We start from the raw sequence: 21,555 nt of genomic DNA, 5'->3' as shown, positions 1-21,555 counted from the left end.
AATACTTGGGAAAGCCAGTTTTCCTTCATTTATAGACAACTCTTAAGTCAGTATGGTTGAGGCAATTCCTCCTGGGAAATAATGCCCATGAAGTTAGTTTGTGACAGCTCAATATAGTTATTTTGGAAATTTGCAGTTGGATCCATGGCTATGTTTCAGATAGTTGGAGTTGACTGGTGCTTTGACTTGAAGAGCAGTGCCATTACTATAATTAGCTTTATAGGTTAAAATTAAGTGAAATGTTTAGTAGTAATGAATACATAATTCTTTTTGTTTGCTTCACCTGACCAAGTATGGTAAAAACTGAAGAGAAATGTTTGCAAAGTAGAAGAAGAATGATGCTAAATTCAAAGAATAGGCTACAGCCCAGTGAACCCTAAAAGTTTTAAGGGATAAAATAATTACATTTCTCATTAGAGTGGGGGGTTTTTCCTGTGGCAATATATAGGCAGTTCCTAATGATTGAATGTGGCCCCCAATTCTTTCTTTGGTGTGCTTAGTCCTATTTTTAGATATCCAAATAAAGTCTTCCATTTTTAGTCCTATTTTTGACATCTAGAGAAAGTGAATGGAAGTTTTATTCTTTTCAGCTACAAAGAATACTAAAGATCTGATAGAGTTTCATTTTCAAAAGAGAGAGGATGTTGATATAGATGGTTGTCAAAGACTATGACAGTTTTTCAAGTGTACAAATTGAAAATAATTGGGTCATTTTTTAAGATTAAAACATTATTTATCCCCATGTTTCCCTTCTCCCTTTATAGCTTTCTTTAAGAAAACAAAACAAAACAAAACAAAAAGAAACACAGAAACCTGATGTCACAGTTGCCAAGTATAATAATAGGACTGTAGACTTTGTTGCAGTGTTGGAAAGTCCCTATTCTCAGCTTCTATTTACTTTTTCTTCCAGTCAAAGTTGGAGTTTCAAAATGAACTATAGTTTGGGATTTTTAAAACTATAAAGTCACTTCTCCATCTTGTCTCTAAGGACATTGGTGGCCTAGTTTTTTGTGGCTTTTACTTGATAAGATTGCTAATATCAATGTCAAATTTGTACCATTTCAGTCAGCCATGTATGTTTTAAAGTTGAGAACAGAGGGCTCCCCTTATCCTCATGGTTGCATTGATGATAATTTTTATTAGACTGAACATACCCTGTACCAGTAGTAATAGTCCTTGGCAATTTCTTTAATACATCTGGAATGTTAAGATTCTTTTGGTTCAAAGTTCAAAAGTAAAGATCTTGAAAAAAATTTTCAACTTTAAATATGGCATGGATCCATGAATAAACCCTTCTCTTCAAGCATTTATTATTTCACCGGTTTATGCAATGAAACCAGGACAGAAATTTGTGTGTGTTGTGGTACACAAAAGTACTGCTAAGGCCAGCAAATGTACTATTTATTTGGATAGTCTAAATTTTTAAATATTTAATATTACTGTATATAATACAGTTTAAATTTAAAGAGTTTTATTTAGGAATTAGTAAAAATAAATAGTTTACCTTTTTATCCTCCATTTTCATTTTTAACCTTTTTTTTTTTTTTGAAGTCCGCAGATGCACTTTTGGTGGCAATCGACTCTGAAGTAGTGGGAGCTGTTGATATACTACTTAATCATCGACCAAAACGATCATCAAGACCAACTATAGTAGTTAGTACTCTTAAATATTTATTAATTTGGATTTTTAAACCAAAATAGATCTGCCCCATTGCCATTTTTTTCTTCCCCCAAATTTATTTTGTTCTAAAGAAATAGTTTTTTTTACTGTAAGGTATTGCCTTAAAGTAAGTAGACACTTTGAAGAATAATTAATATTGCTTTCAGGAAACCTTTTTAAAATTAGTGATATTTCCATAACTTTGTCAGTGTGGATCAGTATTTTTAGTTTTGAACATTCTATAGATTAAGTTGAAAATTCAGGTTAGTTTCCAAATGGATTTACGAATTAAATATATACAGTGAAACCATAAAACTGGAAGAAAATGTAGGTGAATATTTAAGTGATTAGGAGTGGAAAGACTTTATAAACTTAAAAGCAAAGGACAAAAATCATAAAAAGCAATGGCACAACCATTGGCTGTATAGAAGTTAGATTTCTGAAATTCAGACACTGAAAAAATTTAGAAAGCAGATGGATAATTGGAAAATATATTTCCTATATATCACAAATTAATCTTAATAATTGACAAATTGATGAAAAATATCAAGATGAGAAAAGGACATGAAAAACATCTCAGAAAAAGATTAAAAGTTACTACTAATAACACATGAAATACTAATTTTTGCTTGTCAAATTAGCAAACATTTTTAAAAATAATGATCATTGATTGCAAGGGAGTAGTACAGTCTCACACACAATTGGTAGGGAGGGTATTTTGGGAAGCAGTTTGGCAGAATGTGTCATAAACAAGAAAGATGCTCATATTTTTTAGTGCTTCCTCCTCTAGAAGCTGGTCAGAAATGTGGACAAAAATGTTAATTGTGATCTTATTTGTAGCAATGAAAAAACCATATGACACAATTTAAACACCCCCAAATAAAAGATGGGAAATAGTAATAATTACATATATATTAAAATGGTATTTTTCAAAGAATATATACAAACCTGAACAAATATCACATAAGAAGTCAAAAAATGAGAATAGTAAACTGGACATACAATATATAGTCCAAAGTTAAAAACATGCACAGACAAGGAACTATGAAATGTAGCAAAATGTTACCTCACAGCAGTCATCTCATTGCTAAATTAAGGGTATTTTTGTGTTACTCATTTTTTCTTTATTGCTTTTATAATTAGGAAGATAGCCACTAATCAAATTCTACTTTAAAAATGATATATTTGTTATATATCAAAATTTAGCAATTACAACCTTCATTATTGGTGAGGAGGTAGTAAGACAAGCAGTTTAAATAATTGCTGGTTGTGTAAACTGGCTATACTCAGAAAAATATTGTTTTACAAAAGAATTATAACTTGGTTACAGATTATCTGCCATTATCTGAGAACAATTAGAAACTCTGCTAAATTGCATACTTTATCACATATTAACTGAAATATTTTACTTTCATTTAGATATTACAAAGTTTGTGTAAGCATGACTTTCTCCAGAGGAGTGTACCAACTAGTTTAAGTTGTGGCGAGAGACCAACAGGAGCAGAAAAAAAGGCCAAGAATACAGCCCCTGTCCAAAGGGTCAGAAATATCTGGACTCCTATTCAATTTTCTGTCACCTGTCTTGCAGTCATGATTATATTTTGGTATACTTATTCCACTTTCTAGCCTTTTAACCCCTTTACTTTTTTGGCAGGGAGTAGGGGTGTAACCTGCCAGGGTACTGGAGCAGCTGACTGGCATTCTTTTATCACCATTACCACTGTCAGTCGAATCTTGAGTTGTACTCAGTGAAAAACACTTTGTACTTCATCTGTAACCAAAAGGCTTATCCAGCCTTTGCTTGAGTACTTCCAATGAGGGCAGGATCACATTTTAACAGCCCTGATACTTTTTGACAGGCAGTGTCAAATATTTTTATACACTTTTTTTTTTTTATCATTTCAGTGAATTCATTCTGTATTCTTGGCTTATCAAAATTGTCTATTGATAAATTTTGACTTTCTAATACAGGTGGGGTGTTTTTTTTGGTAGTATGTAGATTATATAATGAGCAATTAAATTATGAATTTTAATCTTCTAATAATGTTTTTCATGTTAAGTATGTTTTATAGGAAAACTGAGGACATTTTTCTTTTAAGAGAATAAATATAATTTTCTTCTCTATAACCAGTAATAAGGAGAGAAAGGGCTAAATTTTTAGACTTCTTTCTTATTTTTAAATAAATTCATTAATTTAAAGTCCCCAATAAATAAATGGGAAGTACATAAAGAAACTATTCATAAAAGAAGAGGAAAACAGCTTAAGTATGTCAAAAAATAGTAAAATTTAACTAGTAAAGTAAATTAATATTTCATGGTAGTTTTTTTTTTTGTGTGTGTGTTATAAATTGGGAATGACCATGCCTAGTGCTGCCTAGCTAAAGTGTGAAATGGGTACATTCCTATATTATTGGCAGTGTAAAATATGAAAAGAATTTTGGTAATATATATCAAAAGCTTCAAAACTGTTCATGGCCTTTAGACCTATTATTCGACTTCAGGGGTTCTGTGGTTAATGACTTTATCCTAAATTTCAAAAAAGCTGTATTCATAAAGATGTTTGTGGTAGGTTGTTTAAATAAAGAAAATAAAATATCTTGAGCATAGATCTATGAATTTTCTTAAATTGCATACTAAATTCTAAATACACGAATTTTATTTCCCAGAAATTCTGGGCTGTAGCTTTTTTTTGCCCCCCCCCCCCTTTTTTTAACAGAGGGTGAGAGAGAGAGAGAGTTCAAGTGGGGGAGGGACAGAGAGAAAGGGAGAGAGAGAATCCCAAGCAGGATCCATGCTGTCAGCATGGAGCCTGATGCAGGTCTCAACCCCATGAACCGTGAGATTATGACCAATAGTCAGACAACTGGCTGAATCATCATGGAGCCCCTGAGCTGTAGCTTTATGAGATTATTAGAAGGGTCCTTGGAGTTCAAAATATTAAGGACCATTGTTTTGTTTTGTTTTGTTTAATGTTTTATTTTTTATTTTTGAGAGAGAGAGAGAGACAGTGAATAGGGGAGGGGCAGAGAGAGGGAGACACAGAATGCAGAAACACGGTCCAGGCTCCAAGCTGTCCGCACAGAGCCCAATGCAGGGCTCGAACTCACCAACCGAACCGTGAGATCATGACCTGAGCCGAAGTCAGATGCTCAACAGACTGAGCACTCCAGGTGCCCCAAGGACCATTGTTTTTAATCATTGATGCCAAATCACTTATATCAAAGATGTCCCTAAAAGGAGGTATAATAGAGGTCTAGAAGGAGATACTATAAAATGTTTGTTGCTTTGGAGGAATACGGGAATTTTTATTCTTTCTGCTTTTCTATATTGTTCGGATATTTTATAATGTGTATGTATTACTTTTATGATATTAATAAAAATTACCAAAAAAATTCTGTGAACTTGATAAGCTTATGCACTGGAATCAAACATATCTCCTGGAAATGTGTGTGAAAAAGTGAGAAGTATTGGGAAGAGTATGCAATAGGCATAAAATAATCAACCATTTTATTTAACCCTGATTCTTTATTTACATAGTTTCTTTTTTCATGTCATGCCATCACCAGGCCCATGAGCCCATGTAGTGAAAGCAGAAAGAAACTATTCATAAAAGAAGGCTCCAGTGTAATACAGACCTGAGTTCTGATCTGCATTTTGCCACTCTGTTGCATAGCTTGGGCACATTAACTTCTCTGAGCCTCAGTTTCTTCATGGGGATTATAATGCGCAATTTTGCAGGCTAATATGGGGATGAAATGAGGTGATAAATGTAAAGTGCCTAACAGTTTCAGGAGTGACTCATTAATAGTAGTTAGGATTGTTAGTGTTTTCGTGCCTTTGTAACAGGAAGTAGTATAGGTATTGATTGGGAATATGTAGAGAATTCTACAAAATGAAGAGTGCTTCCTATTTACTTATCCCTTTCAGGCAGCTTCACTGCTATCAATGTGGCAAGATTTGCCATAGAGGTGGAATTTTTAAAATTTTTCTCATGCATTTATACTCTGCCTATTTTTAACATTTCTGTTTTTCCTTTATATTCTTTTTCTAAGATTCTTGTTATCATTGTCATGCATGTTTCCATAATCTTGTGAAAATTAAACACTTTTTTCTAAAGTATTTCTCTAGGTATCTTCACTTCTTTGTTACAAAAATAGAACTCTAGATGTATGAATGTATCCTATTGAAGATTTTTGACTGTCATGATTTATTGTATTTATTAATTAAAATTGAGTTTTCAGGTTTCAAAAAAAATTTAGTCTTGGTAAAATGTTATCATATTTCTTAATATAATTCTTATGTTCTTTGTGCATTCTGATTTTTTCATTTCATTTTCAGATAAATGTGTTGTTTTGCAGTCATAAATAATAATTTTGGACATTTATATATTTTTCAGAAACTAATGGAGCGAATTCAAAATCCTGAGTATTCAACAACTATGGATGTTGCACCTGTCATTTTAGCTGCTCATCGTAACAACTATGAAATTCTTACAATGCTGTTAAAACAGGATGTATCTCTACCCAAGCCCCATGCAGTTGGCTGTGAATGCACATTGTGCTCTGCAAAAAACAAAAAGGACAGCCTCCGACATTCCAGGTTAGAAAGTTAAGGTTTTGATGAATAGGTGTGTGATACAGTAAGGTATGTCAGTGAAATTTTTGTTGTTTATCTTTCTATGCAGCTTTTAAGAAATATGGTACTGGGATGCCTTATAAAAGCTAAACTTCTAGTTCTTTTGCTTAGTATGAGTTTTACATTTTTAAAAAATGTTTACTAAGTGATGAATAATTAGCAAAATCCTTCAAATTATGAAAGGTTTACCTCATACTTCTACTGGTGGGGCTTGAAGACACTATTTGCTTTTTGAAAGCAGAGTTTATTAATCTAAGAGAATTTTCAAATAATGGAAGGGGTGGAGATACCCCTTCTTATTTATAAGGAAATAAATATTTTCTGTCTGACTAAATATTTAACTTATTATGCCTCTTACTTCCCCTTTCACACAGTATGCAAGTTTTTTTCTCTTCCCATTATCCCCAGTCAAAATGTTGAGAACAACTGAGGAGAAAATGAACAAGAAAGTATCCCATTTTGGACAGGTTGAGCAAGATCACATACACGGGCATGTTGTATAAGGTTCTGGGCTAGACTTGAGATCTAATTTTCAGCATAAGCCTATATATAAATCATCTATGTAGTAATCAAATATAGTTGAAATTGTATCACATATAATATTTACTGTGGAAATGTGGTCTCGAAGTCCTAAGAAGCCTGTTGACAAGCTGTTTTTACAGTATATGAAATTAGCTTTAAAGCTGCAAAGTATTCACCCTTACTTCTTCCTTACCTTAAGAACAGATCTTTGGTAGATTGACAGATAGCGACAATCCATAAATTGAGAAAGTCTCCTGGGAATCAATTTAATGTTTATTTGCAGAGGTTGAGCTGAAAAATTTTTCTATTTTCAAGTTGATTTACAGTGAGATCTGTGTTTCTTTTTGATAAGATCAGGTTGATAGCTATGGCTTTATCATTTACTTTTTAGTTTTAAAATGACTAGTCTATAAGATGACCAACAGAAATGATCTTTAAGGCCTCTTCTAGTTTTGAAATCCTTTATTAATATTAAATATAAATATTTCCAGATTGTATGCTTGTTAGATAGGTGTGTAGTTGAAGCAGCTGAGGGTAGAGGAGTTGGAGCTGGAGAGAACACTCAGCCTGGCTTCGTTTGAGGTGGGGAAGACGCTTTGTTCTGAAATCTTTTAGAGAAAGAAAAGAGAAAGGAAACCATAAAACAGACTTTTAACTATAGAGAACATACTGAGGGTTGCCAGAGAGGAGGTTGGCAGGGGGATGGGTTAAATGGGAGATGGGTGTTAAGGAGGACACTTGTAATGAGCGCTGGGTGTTTATTATATGTAAGTGATGAATCACTAACTTCTACTCCTGAAACTAATATTACACTATATGTTAACTAACTGGAATTTAAATTAAAACTTGAAACAAAATAAAATAAAGTAAGATGAAATAAAATCAGGTAATGTCTTTCATCTTTTATGTTTTTTTAAATATTTTTGGTTATACTGTGTCCTTTGCATTTGTAGATAAAGCTTAGAATGAATTATCATTTTTTATAAAAATACTTGCTTGAATTTTTTTTTTAAGTAGGCTCCACACTCAACGTGGGGCTCAAACTCACAACTCTGAGATTAAAAGTCATGTGCTCTACTGACTAAGCCAGCCAGGCACCCCAAATTTTTAAGAGAAGTTGCATCAAACCAATTTGGAGAGAATTGCCGTGTTAATAATATTAAATCATTCAAACTGTGAACATGGTATATCTCTCCATTTTATTAGATCTTCCTAATTACTCAGAAATGTTTTCTAGTCTTCAATGTATAGGTCTTATACTTCTTGTTTACAATTCATTCCTAAGTATTTTATCTGTTTTGATAATACTGCACATGAGTTGCTTTCTTACTTTCATTTGCAGATGGTTCATTGCTAGTATGTAGAAATAAAACAGATTTTTTTGTATACAGGTTTTGTATCTTGTGATCTCACTAAACTCATTAGTTCTAATAGGGTGTTTTGTTTGTTTGCTTGCTTGCTTTTTAGATTCCCAAGGATTTTTTACATATAAGATTATATCATCTGTAAATAGAGATAGTTTTACTTCTTTTACAGTCTTTGGGCCTTCATTTTTCTTGCTTTATTACACTTACATTTTCTTGCTTTATTATCCAGGGTGATGTTGAATGTAAGTAAGACTGAATATCCTTGCCTTTTCTGGACTTTCTATTTGGGAAAGAATTCAGTCTTTTAACATTAAGTATGATGTTAGCTATAAGTTTTTCATTGATTTCCTTTATAAGAATAAGTAAATTCCTTTATATTTCTAGTTTTTGAGGGTTTTTTTTTTTAAGTCAAGAATTGATTTGGGATTTTTGCCAAATGCTTTTTTGCATCTATTAAGTTGCTCATATGGTATTTGTTCTTTATTCTATTTATATGATGTATTATATTAATTTATGTTCAGATGTCAAACTAACCTTGCATTCCTGGAATAAACTCCACTTGGTTGTGTTATATAATACATCTTAGGGGTTACTGAATTCATTGTGCTAATATGTTAAGTATTTTTGTGTGCATTTTCATGAGGGATAGTGTTCTATTACATCTTTTTCTATGTCTTGTCTTGCTTTGACATCAGGAGAACACTGGTCTCATAAAATAAGTTTTGAAATATTTCCACCTCCTCTATTTTCTGACACAGTATTGTTTAGGACAGACACTATTTGTTCCTTCCTTACATGTTTGATAGAATTCATCAGTGAAGCCATTTGGATCTAGATTCCTTCTTGGCAGGATGGCTTTTAATTTCTAAGTCAATTTTCTTAATATAGGGTTCTTTGGATTTTCTGCTTATTCTTGAATCTGTTTGATAATTTGTGATGGACTAGGAATTTTTCCATTCCATCTATGTTGTCTAATTTGGCATAAAGTTGCTCATATTCCTTTAATATTTTTCCTTTCTGTAGGATCTCTTTTTATTTTCTTATTTGTGTCTTCTCTTTTTTTATTGGTCATTATAGCCCAGAAATTGCCCAGCTACAGTCTTCAGGTCAAATCCAGCCCACCAACAGTTTTTATAAATTGAGATATAGCCAACCATTCGTTAATTTATTGTCTGTTGCTGCTATCACTATATAACAGTAGAGTTGAGTAGTTCTCAAAGCCTAAAATGGTTATTATCAAGCCATTTACAGAATGAGTTTGCTGATTCCTAATCTACCTAAAGGCTTGTCAGTTTTATTGATCTCTTCCAAGAAACATTAATTTCATTCTTCTCTGCTGTTTTTCTTTTTTATTGCTTCTGCTTGGATTTTTATTATCTCTTTCTATTTATTTTGGGTTTGATTTGCTCTTCTTTTTCTAGCTTCTTAAGTTAGAATTTAGCTTATTGATTTTAGATTTTCTTTATTTTTAATGTAAGTATGTTCAAGATATTTTCTAATTATTTTGTGATTTCTTTGATTATCAATATCATTATTATTATACTTCCTTTTTAAGAGAAGTTTTAGGTTTAACAAAACTGAGCAGAAAGTACAGAGTTCCTACATACTACCAAATTCACTCCCTCCCCAGCTTCCTGAAGATCAGCATTCCTCACTTAGATGAACAAACATTGACCCATAATTATCACCCAGATAATTAGGGTTCACTCTTGGTGTTGTACATTCCAAAGGTTTTGACAAATGTATAAGGACATGTAGCCACCATTCATAGTTTCATAGAAAATAGTTTTACTACCCTAAAAATCCCCTACATTACACCTATTTGTTCCTGCCTCACCTCAAACCCCTGGCAACCACTGATTTTTTTTTTTTTTTATTGTCTCAATGGTTTTAACTTTTCTGTAATGTCATACAATTGGAGTCATATATAGTATGTAGCCTTTTCATATTGGATTCTTTCACTTAGTCATACACGTAAGTTTCCCTCATGTAAGTTTGCCTCACATGTTTTCATGGCTTGACAGTGCATATCTTTTTAATATTGAACAATATTTTATTGTATGAATTTTCTACAGTTTGTCCATTCACCTACTGAAAGACATCTTAATTGCTTTCAAATTTTGGCAGTTATGAATAAAGCTGTTAGAAACATTCATGTACAGGTTTTTGTGTGGACATAAGTTTTCAATTCATTAGATAAATACCAAGAAGTGTGATTGCTGGATCATATGGTAAGAATATGTTTACTTTTACAAGAAACTATCTTCCAAAGTACCCACACCATTCAGCATTCCTACCAACAAAGAATGAGAGTTGATGTTGTTCCACATCCTTACCAGCATTTGATATTGTTAGGGTTTGGATTTTAGCCTTTCTAATTGGTATGTAATGGTACTCATTGTTGCTTTAATTGCAGTTCCCTAGTGACATATGATGTTGTACATATCTTTATATGCTTATTTGCCATCTGTATATCTTCTTTTGTGAGATGTCTGTTCAGATCTGTTGCTTATTTTTTTATTTATTTTTTAATGTTTTTAATGTTTATTTATTTTTAAGAGAGAGAGATTGAGAGGCAGAGCATGAATGGGGGAGGGGCAGAGAGAGAGGGAGACACAGAATCTGAAGCAGGCTCCAGGCTCTGAGCTGTCAGCACAGAGCCCGACGTGGGGCTCAAACCCACAAACCATGGGATCACCACCTGAGCCAAAGTCAGACGCTTAACCGACTGAGCCACCCAGGCGCCCTTGTTGCTTATTTTTTAATTGTGTTGTTTTTTTCTTATTATTGAGTTTTAAGTGTTCTTTGTATACTTTATATACAGAGTCCATTATCAGATATATTTTTTGCAAATATTTCTCTCAGCCTGTGCCTTGTCTTTTCATTCTTTTCATTCATGGTCTTATTTATTTGTTTATTTATCTATCTTATTTATTTAAATGTTTATTTATTTATCTTGAGAGAGAAAGAGAGTAGCACATGCAAGCGGGGAAGGGGCAGAGAAAGAAGGAGAGAGAGACTCCCAAGCAGGCTTCTTTCTGTCAGTGCAGAGCCCCATGTGGGGCTTGATCTCAGGAACCCATGAGATTATGACCTGAGCCAAAACCAAGAGTAGGACAATTAATCAACCGAGCCACCCAGGTGCCCCCTGGGTTATTTTAAAGTGTGTTGTTGTACTTGAACATATTTGGGGATTTCCCAGATTTCCTTCTACTGGTGACTTCTAATTTAATTTCTAATGTAATTAATTGATTGGAGAATATACTGTATTTAAAAAAACATTTTTTTAATGTTTATTTTTGAGAGAGAGAGAGACAGAGACAGAGCATGAGTGGGGGAGGGGCAGAGAGAAATAGAGAGGGACAGAATCTGAAGTAGGCTCCAGGCTCTGAGCTCTGAGCACAGAGCCTGACATGGGGCTCCAACTCACGAACTGCGAGATCATGACCTGAGCTGAAGTCGGACGCTTAACCTATTGAGCCACCCAGGTGCCCCTACTGTAATTTGTAAATAACTTTATTGAAGTATAATTCATATATAATAAAATTCACCCTTCTGTAATATGCACAGAGTTGGACATTGACCATCATTATCTAATTCCAGAACATCTTATCACTTCAAGAAGAAACACCATGCTCATTAGCAGTTACTCTCCCAGCCCCTGGAACCACTAAATTTACTTTCTGTTCTTGTGGGTTTGCCTATTCTGTATATTTCATATAAGTGAGATCTTTCAAGCTGACCATCTTAGTGGTCATTTGCTTATCTTCTTTGGAGATGTCTGTTCAAATCCTTTTCCCAGTTTTTAATTGGTTATCTGCCTTTTTATGGCTGAATTGTAAGAGTTCTTTATATATTTTGGATACAAGTCCCTCATCAGATACATGATTTGTAAATCTTTTTTCAGATCCTGTCAGTTATATTTTTACTTTCTGGATGGTGTACTTTGAAGCATGGAAGTCTTATATTTTGGTGGAGTCCAGTTGATCTCAATTTTGAAATTATAGCTAAGATACCATTGCTTAATTTGGAGAATGCACTTTTTATGATTTTGTTCTTTTTTTTTTTAAACGTATTAAGACTAGTCCTATGGCCTACTATGTAGTCTAACATAGAGAATATTCTATGTACTTTTGAAATAATGCATATTTGGCTGTTTGGGGTAAATAAATATCAGTTTGAACATACATTCCTTCATAGCATTTGAGTCTTCCTTATCCCTACTGGTTTTCTATCCATTTACTCTATCAATTTCTGGGAGAGGAATATTAAATCTCAGAATGTATCAGAATATATAATTTATCCTTGTCAGGTGCAGTGTTCTGTAGATGTCTAGTTGGTTAATGGTCTTGTTTAATTTTTCTCTTTCCTTTTTCTCTTTCTTTATATCTTTTGTCTGGTTGTTCTATCCATTTTTGAAAGTGGGGTGTTAAAGTTTCTAATTGTTATCGTTCAGTGTCTATTTCGTTTCTGTTCATTTTTTCTTCATAATTTTAGTACTTATTGTTACAAATATGTTTATAAATGTTATATCTTCTTGAAAAGGTTCACCTTTTATCATTATAAAATGTCTGTCTTATCACTAGTAACAGTTTTTTTTTTGTTTTAAACTCTGATGTTAATATGGCTACTCTAGCTTTCCTGTGGTTGCTGTTTGCATGATACATCTTTTTCCAGACTTTTACTTTCAATGTATTTGTATCTTTGAATCTTAAGACAACATATAGTTAGATTATGCTTTTTTTTTAAATCTAGTCTGACAACTTCTACTTTTGATTCGATTATTTAAACCATACACATTTAATATTATTAACATAGTTGTATTCACATACGTCATTTTTCTTTTTGCTTTCTGTATGTCTCCTTTTTTGTTTTCTATGTGTCTTATATCTTTCTTGTTCCTCTGTTCCTTCATTAGTGCTTCCTTTTACATTGAGTGTATATTTTATTTATTTTAAAGTTTTGTTTTTGTTTTTTTAAATTTTTATTTGTTTTTGGGAGAGAGGGAGAAAGAGCACAAGCAGGGGAGGGGCTGAGAGAGACAGAGACACAGAATAGGAAGCCAGCTCCAGGCTCTGAGCTATCTGCATAGAGCCTGATGCGGGGCTCGAACTCATAAATCATGAGATCATGACTTGAGCCAAAGTCAGACACTTAACCGACTGAGTCGCCCAGGTGCCCCTACTTATTTATTTTAGAGTGAGAAAGAGAATGGAAGAGGGGCAGAGAGAGAGAGGGAGAGAGGATATCCCAAGTAGGCTCTGTGCTGTCAGCACTCAGCCCAGCATGGGGCTCGATCTCATGCACCATGAGATCATGACCTGAGCTGAAATCAAGAGTCGGGTGCTCATTTGACTGAGCCACGAGGCACCATGAGTGTATATTTTGTAATGTAGCATTTTAATATTATTAATGAATTATTTATTATATGTTTTCAGGTTGGTTTTTTTTTTTTTACTGGTTGCCCCAGAGCTAATCATATGCATCTTATCAGAATCAGCTTCAGATTTTTACTAGCTTAATTTTAATATATGGAATGCTATATATGTGTGTGTGTGTATATATATATATGTAGTCTCTTTTCTATCCCTTTAATTGTATTATTGTTATACATATTTCATCTATTAATGTTATAAACCCAACAGTGTATTGTTATTATTTTACTGTCATCATTTCCTTAGTCTATTATAGCTGTAGTCCTGATCACTTATTTTGTGCTGCTGTTGGTGAATACATTACACATGTATTACATTTCTCTGTTATCATAGGCCAAACAGTACATTATTATTTTATATAATTGCTTTTTAAAATCAGTTAACAGAGGAAAATCTGTATTTATAGTGTCTTTAATAATTATATAATTTTGCTGGTGCTCTTTGTTCATGTGGACTTGTATTACCCATCTGGGATCACTTGCTTTTAAGAGCTTTCTTTAGTATTTCTTCTAAGGCAGGTCTGCTAGGAACATATTTAATCAGTTTTTGTTTTTCAGGTAAAGTTCTTATTTTGCTTTTACTTTTAAAGAATAATTTGGGTGGTTATAGTATTTTTGATAGTTTTTTCTTTGAGTGTTTTGAATATTGAATCCTCCCTCTATTGTTTCTACTGAGAAGTCTGCTGTTAGCCTTATTGGGGTTCCCTTGTAAATGCCTCATCATTTTCCTCTTGTTGTTTTCAAATTTTTCTCCTTGCCTTTGACTTTCAGCAAATTTATCATGATATTTCTGTTTGAGTCTCTTTGTATACATCCTTCTCAGAATTTGTTGAGGTTCTTAGACGTGCAAGTTGTTGTTTTTCAGTACTTGGTAAATTTTGGTAAGTTGTTAGCCATTATTTTTTCAAAACTTTTTTTCTTCTTTTTCTTGTGTCCTGGTATACCCATTATGAATATGTTGTTGTACTTAAAAGTATTACATATCTCTGTGGATTTCTGTTCATTTTTCTTCATTCTTTTTTTTTTCCTCTTTGTTCCTTGGCTTGCATAATCTCTATTGATACATCTTCAAGTTTTGTAGTTCTTTCTGTTATGTCCTGCATTATTTTGCTTAGGGCTGTCATAATAAGGTACCACACTGGATGACTTAACAGAAATTTATTGTCTTACAGTTTTGTAGCCTATGAATCCAAAGTCAAGGTATTGGTATGATTCATTTATTCTGAGGACTCTGAAGGAGGGATCTGTTCCAGGCCTCTGTTACTGGCTTGTAGATGGCCACCTTCATGTTCAGAGAGTATTCTCCCTGCATGTGTACCTGTCTCCACACTACCCCCCACGTTGTTATAAAAACACTAATTATATTGGATTTAGGCCCACCTTAATGTCTCATTGTTACTTGATTACCTTTGTAAAGACCCTGTCTACAAATAAGGTCACATTTTGAGATACTGGTGGATAGACTTCAACATATGAATTCTAGGGGTACACATCTCAACCTATTGCAGGCTCCTCTAATGAATTGAAAATGCAGTTATTGTACATTTCAATTCCATAATTTCCATTTTGTTCTTTTTCATAATTTCTATCTATTTATTGATATTCTCTGTTTGATACAACATTGTCATCATGCCCTCTTTTACTTCTTTAATCATACTTCCTTTAGTTTTGGAATATATTTATAATGGCCACTTTGTAATCTTTTTCTGTTAAATATGACTTCTGGTTACTTTCAAAGGCAGTTTCCATTACCTGGGTTTTTTTTTTTTTTTTTTTTCTTTTTCTCTTTGGGTATGAGACATGTTTTCTTATTTCTTTTAATGTCTCTTAATTTTTTACTGGAAACTAGACATTTTAGATAATATATTATAGCAACTCTGTGTGCCAGTCCCCTCCATTTTCAGGGGCTTATTGCTGTTATTTGTTTGTTTGTTTTATTTTATTTTTTTTAGCAACTGGCTGGATTATTTTAGTGAAATCTATTTTCCCCCTTAGTTGCTGTTTGGTGAGGGACAGCTTGACTTTTTCTTGCACATCTAGTATTTCTTTGTTTGAAATCTGGACAGTCTAGTATATATTATAGCAAGTCTCAATACTCTTTTACTTTTCTAAGGTTTTTTAAAAATTATTTTTCTGGTCTGCTGAATCTTGTCTCCCTGTGAGGTACAATCATTGATCTCTGTGCTTAGCTTATTTTTTTTTTCTTATTTTTATTTTTTAGCTTTGATTCTTTTTTTTTTCATATTTATTTTTTGGGAGAGCACAAGTGAGGGAGGGGCAGAGAGAGGGGGACAGAGGATGTGAAGCAGGGTGTATGCTGACAGGCTGACAGCAGTGAGCCCAATGTGAGGCTCAAACTCACGAACCAAGAGATCATGTCAGATGCTCAACTGACTGAACCACCCAGGTGCCCCTTAGCTTTGATTCTTAAGGGTCATTTTAGGGTCTCTGTAGGTGAGCCACTAATTTGGTAGAAGTTATGTTAATACACTTTGGGCCTATAAGAGTTCTGCTGTCTCCTGATGAATCTGTGGGTTAGTCAAAGTTGCAGCCATTTCTCAATAGTTCTTGTCTTTTCTTTTTACCAAACTGTCTGATGTTCTCCACATATGCCTACTACGTTAATCTGCCAGAGATCTCTGGAGACCTTGTATGAATTATTTTATGGCTTTTTTCACTTCCAAGATCTCTCTGTTAAATTTCTAGTTTGTCTACTGTTTGTTTCTACTCAGACTCTAAGCTTGGTTTTATAAAACTGCAGGTTTTCCTTGTTCATCTCCTCCAAGTCCAACCCTTTCAGCCATCAGAACTGTAGGTTTTTGCCTCCAGTCGAATTGATTTTCCCCTTTAAGCACAAAAGTACAGGTTTACCAGTCTCAGGCTGGAAAACTGCAGTTCTCCTTGACAGAACTGGGGGGGCAGAGGTGATGGAGGTAGCCTCAGGCAAGAAGACCACAGATTCGAACCATTCTTACCTGAAGCTCTAGCAGTTTTTCAGTAATTGATTCTCAGTAGAGAATTTCCACTGCCCTGAAAAGGTTGATTTTTTAAAAATACAGTTAACTCTTGAGCACTGTGGGAGGTAGGGGCACCAACCCCCTGTGCAGCAAAAAAATCCATGTATAACTTTTGACTTCGCAGAAGCTTAACTACTAATTAGTCTACTGTTGACTGGAAGCCTTACTGATAGCACAGTCAGTCAACACATATCTTGTATGTTATATGTATTATGTACTATATTCTTATAATAAAGTAAGCTAGAGAAAAGAAAATGTTATTAAGAAAATCATAAAGAAGACAAAATACATTGATAGTACTGTACTGTATCAAAAAAACCCACAGAGGTGCCTGGGTGGCTTAGTCGGTTTAGCGTCCGACTCTTGGTTTCAGCTCAGGTCATGATCTCGTGGTTTTGTGGGTTTGAGCCCTCCATTGGGCTCTGTGCTGGCAGTGTGGAGTCCGCTTGAGATTCTCTGTCTCCCTCTCACTCTACCCCTCCCCTACTTGCTTTGTCTCTCTCAAAAACTTAAAAAAAATTTTTTTTAAATCCCACGTAAAAGTGAATCCATAGAGGTCAAACCCATGTTGTTCAAGGGACAACTGTAATTGTATCCATTTGTATACATATTTTTTGTGTGTAGTGGAATCATTGACCTCTTCACACCACCATTACTTTGATAGTATTTTGAATACCAAATTGATAGATTTTATAAAATGAGTCAGCCCCGTTACTTGTCAGATTCCATCTAAGTACTTTCTGTACAACAGTACTTGATTATTACTCTAACACAATTGGTTGCCACCATTACTAGCTGTCACTCTTGCTGTGCATTTTGTCATTAATCCTTAATATATTTTGAGACATGATAATGTTGGTTAATACAGAAGTCATTTTTTTAGACATCTGATAAAATTAATATAGAAACATTGATAGAAACAGAACAGTTGCTTAGTTATACAAATTTTTCTCAAGTTTTTGGACAGTTTTGTTGTCGGCAAATATCTCTTTAGAAATCCTTAAGACAGCTATACTTGTTTTATTGAATAGCTAACTTATAATTGGATTTCACAAATACTGTTTTCTTAAAAATGCATTATACAAAATTTACTTTTATATCTTAAGTAAGACCTGAAACCTATACGGTAAATAAGGAATATTTCAGTAAGTTTGTTTAAATAAAAATTTATGGGCACCTCAGTGGCTCAGTCGGTTTAGCATCATATCCTCTGTCCCCATCTCTCTCTGCCCCTCTCCTGTGCATGCAATATTTCTCTCTCTCAAAAATAAATAAACATTTAAAAAAATTTAAATTCCCACATGGGAAAGTTCAATTGCAAACAAAGGAAAAAGACAAACAAGAAACTGGGAAAAAGTATTTAGAACACTGTGACTAGACAGAGGGCTAATTTCTTTGATATGTAGATCTTACAAATTGATTAAAAAAAACAATTATCAGAAAAATAGGCCAATGAAAATGAACAGGCAGTTTACAGAAGAAGTATAATGGATAGTGAACATACAAGGATGCTTAAGCTTATAAAGAAATGCAGAATAAAACAACTCTAGAATTACAGCTTTTATCTGCAAGAGTGGCAAAATATTGATGATGATGTAGGGAGAAATGAGCTCTCCTTATTGTTAGTGCTTTGGAAACATGTTAGAATTTAAAATACACATGCCATTTTATCCAGCAATTCTAGTATGCAAAAGATATGTGAACTAAAGAATATTCATTGCTGCATTATTTATAGAAGTAAACAATTAGAAGCAACTGAAATTTCCATTAATGGAGATCTGATGAGCTGCCATCAAATGGAAAACCATCCAGTTTTAGAAAAAAATGACATGACTCTATATGTAGTGACATAGAGTTGTTCCTTTACATAGTATGTCTGATTATGTTTGTGTGTGAATTGAAAATATCAGAAAGGTATTGACAATTCTCCATAATGTGACCATCTTTGAAGAGTAGAGTGGTGGAAGGCGAATTAGGGACCATCATGTTTCTGAACTGCTTGCTGTTTTTAATAACAAACATGTATTAATTATGTTTAAAAGAAAATACACATTATATAATATCTACCAAATTGAGAAATTAAGAATTATATGCTTACAAATTAAAGATATATAGCAAAAATTTTCTGCTTTGCTTCCTATTTATGTATTGAATATGAAACCTAATTAGTTTACAGAAGGTAAAGGGACATGCTTTTCTGTTAGAGAATGTGCATAAATGAATGATTTCGTTCTTTTTTTTTTTTTAAAGGAGAGAGAGAGCACTAGTGGGGGAGGGACAGAAGGAGAGAGAGAGAGAGAGAGAGAGAGAGAGAGAGAGAGAGAGAGAGAACCTTAAGCAGGTTCCACATCCACCACTGTGAAATCATGCCCTGAGCTGAAATCAAGAGTCGGACACTTAACCAACTGAGCCACGCAGACACCCCAATGATTTCATTCTTAAGATTCAAAATATCTTTTAAAAAATAACTTGGTTGAGTAAGTCATATGTTACATATATCTAGCATATGAAAGCAGTCTCATCACTGAGGAAAGAAAAATTTAATAATCATTCACATCATATTCAAAATGTATTAGTTATTAGCATATTTCATTTAAAATAATATTGGGTTCAGGAATAGAAATTTTTTAATTAAATTGGATTGTAGAATACAAAGACTTATTTTTTTTAAGTCTTCTTATGCAGGTTATCCTGTAATAAGTATATTATAGTTGTTTTGTACTTTAATTTTAAATTTATGAAAATCATAGGTTAAAAATATTATATGTGTATAATACATTTATTTTACATTACGGAATCGAATTTTATCACAGGTTTCGTCTTGATATATATCGCTGTTTGGCCAGTCCAGCTCTAATAATGTTAACAGAGGAGGATCCAATTCTGAGAGCATTTGAACTTAGTGCTGATTTAAAAGAATTAAGCCTTGTGGAGGTGGAATTCAGGTGGGAATGAATGGAAATTGTAAATTACATCTTTTTTTTTCAGAATCTCTTCAGCCTGAGTTTTTTTCATAGACCAAATTAATGTTTATTTTTATTTACTTCTGATCCAAGGGAACCAGACCTTGCTGCCACCTATTTGGGATTTACCTTCAGATTCAATGGAATAGACCTTGGTATTACTTAGGTCACTGCTTCCCCACCTGCCCTTTGCCATTCTTGCACCATCCTTAAGCACCACCCCCCCCCCCCCCCCGCCACCTTTATTTAATGTTGCCAAAGGCATTCTAGGACAGTGTAAAGAATAGTGGAAGTAATAGCATTAAGAGCAAATTTATTTATAACTCCTCTGTGTTCTACCTCCCCTCATTCCCAGATTCTGTAATCTTACCTGGAGCCTGATCCTTTATCACTTTCAGAAGCATATAGAATGCTTTCTGTGTTTCAGGGCCATTCCACACACACAGACATAGTCCCTTTTCACCATTTGGTGAGATTTTCTATTAGGAGACACATAACATGTAGACATTAAAATAATACTGGTTAAGAGGGACGAATGCCACTCTGAGTTTTCTTCTGAAACGAAGAGTTAAATGTAATTTTGGCACTTTGTATACTCAAAGAATCATTGTTACAGTTTCTCTGAGATAGTTAAATCGGAGGTACAGAAAAAGGCTTTGGAAAAACCAGCCTATTAAACTACTGATTTAAATATTAAAAAAAAAAAATAGTCCTTAGAAAACTACATTTTGTAGACTTGAGGAAAAGCTTTGAGACTTCCCCTTGTGTTAAAGTATCCCTGGTGCTCTCCAAAGAAGGAGGAATTGATCAACATTTCTTGCCAGTTCCTGCTGTAAGGTTTCTGGGGGGCAGGCTATGCCTATCCCTACCTTTCCTTTTAAGTGTAGCTGCTGTGGGAGCCCCATGTCTTGCATTATACTCCTCTAGTGACTTGACAAGATTGGAAAAATTCAAACTTTTATTTACTGGAAGGGCAATAAGAAGCTTGCAGTTGTCTTATGCCTTAATAGCAGTTAAGTCCTTGACTAAGAAGCAGTGTGTTCTTGATAGCTCTGCGTTCTAGAAACTTTTTAAATATACCTGTTCATAAGTGTTCAGGTTTGGAACTAGTATATTTCAATTTGGATAAATTAAAATTTATTTAAACCTGTTATTACATAAAGTATATATTTTGATGAACACATGATTAAAATGTAACTTGTTGGTACTTTTAACTTTATTAGCACATGAAGCTGTTAGTAGATTATTCCTTTTAAATATGAAGAACTTCCTGTTATAGTCGTATAATTGGAGTTCTGAGTTACCATGTAAAATAGAATTTATTCAACTCCTTCCAAAAAGGATTTAAAGCAATTGCCAAGATTATACTGTAATCATAGGATAACAAAGTTAGGTTTTGAAGTGATCATAGAAGCGATCATTTACTTGTTTTACTTGTTCCTGGTTTTTATAGACAGGAAAAGTGATCTATATAAGTTAGATATCTTACTGATAACAGCATCTAATTAGGAACAGAGTTGTAACTAGAACATAGGACTCTTGGCTTCTTGTTTACTGTATTTCCAGCTAAACTATACAGCCATTTACTAGTTTTCTAGTAATTTGTTCAAGATTAAGCAAATTAGATTAATACAATGTATTAGTTTTACCTCTGAATTTAGTGGTCTGTCAGTGTTTACCTAAAGATGGGACCTCTGTGTAACAACATACACTTTTGATGAATATTCCTATCTGTAATTAGATTCCTAGACTAAGAAGCAGTAATATTTCATTTGTTTAAGAAATCCAATTAGTATTCTTATGTAGTTTTGGTTATATAGTAAATGCAAAGAGTGGATGAGAAAAATGTTAGCCTCTGAGGAAATTTTTTAATTCTTTGAGTTATAATTTTCTGTAAGCTGGTCATAGAAAATCCTATTGTATACAATCCTATTGTAATCATGGGGAAATTTTTCTA

The 21,555-nt window shown here is 33.5% G+C and overlaps 1 protein-coding gene across 12 annotated transcripts in view; it reads left to right on the top strand.

The window, feature by feature from the left end:
- Positions 1-21,555, top strand: part of TRPC1 (transient receptor potential cation channel subfamily C member 1) — a 65,045-nt gene that overhangs the window by 19,270 nt on the left and 24,220 nt on the right. For 3 of the 12 annotated variants that reach the window (XM_027061678.2, XM_027061677.2, XM_027061679.2), the window contains 4 exons: positions 1,552-1,653; positions 3,080-3,199; positions 6,057-6,259; positions 19,449-19,580. In XM_027061678.2, the coding sequence (XP_026917479.1) occupies positions 1,552-1,653; positions 3,080-3,199; positions 6,057-6,259; positions 19,449-19,580 (557 nt within the window). The remainder of the gene's footprint in view (positions 1-1,551; positions 1,654-3,079; positions 3,200-6,056; positions 6,260-19,448; positions 19,581-21,555) is intronic. The other 9 variants (XM_015080430.3, XM_053221354.1, XM_053221359.1 and 6 more) reach the window with 4 other exon arrangements.

This window comes from Acinonyx jubatus, chromosome C2, assembly GCF_027475565.1.
Source record: "Acinonyx jubatus isolate Ajub_Pintada_27869175 chromosome C2, VMU_Ajub_asm_v1.0, whole genome shotgun sequence".
Classification (NCBI taxonomy): Eukaryota; Metazoa; Chordata; class Mammalia; order Carnivora; family Felidae; genus Acinonyx; species Acinonyx jubatus.
The sequence above is the reverse complement of the archived record's forward strand: the minus strand, read 5'-3'. Positions and strand labels throughout refer to the sequence as shown.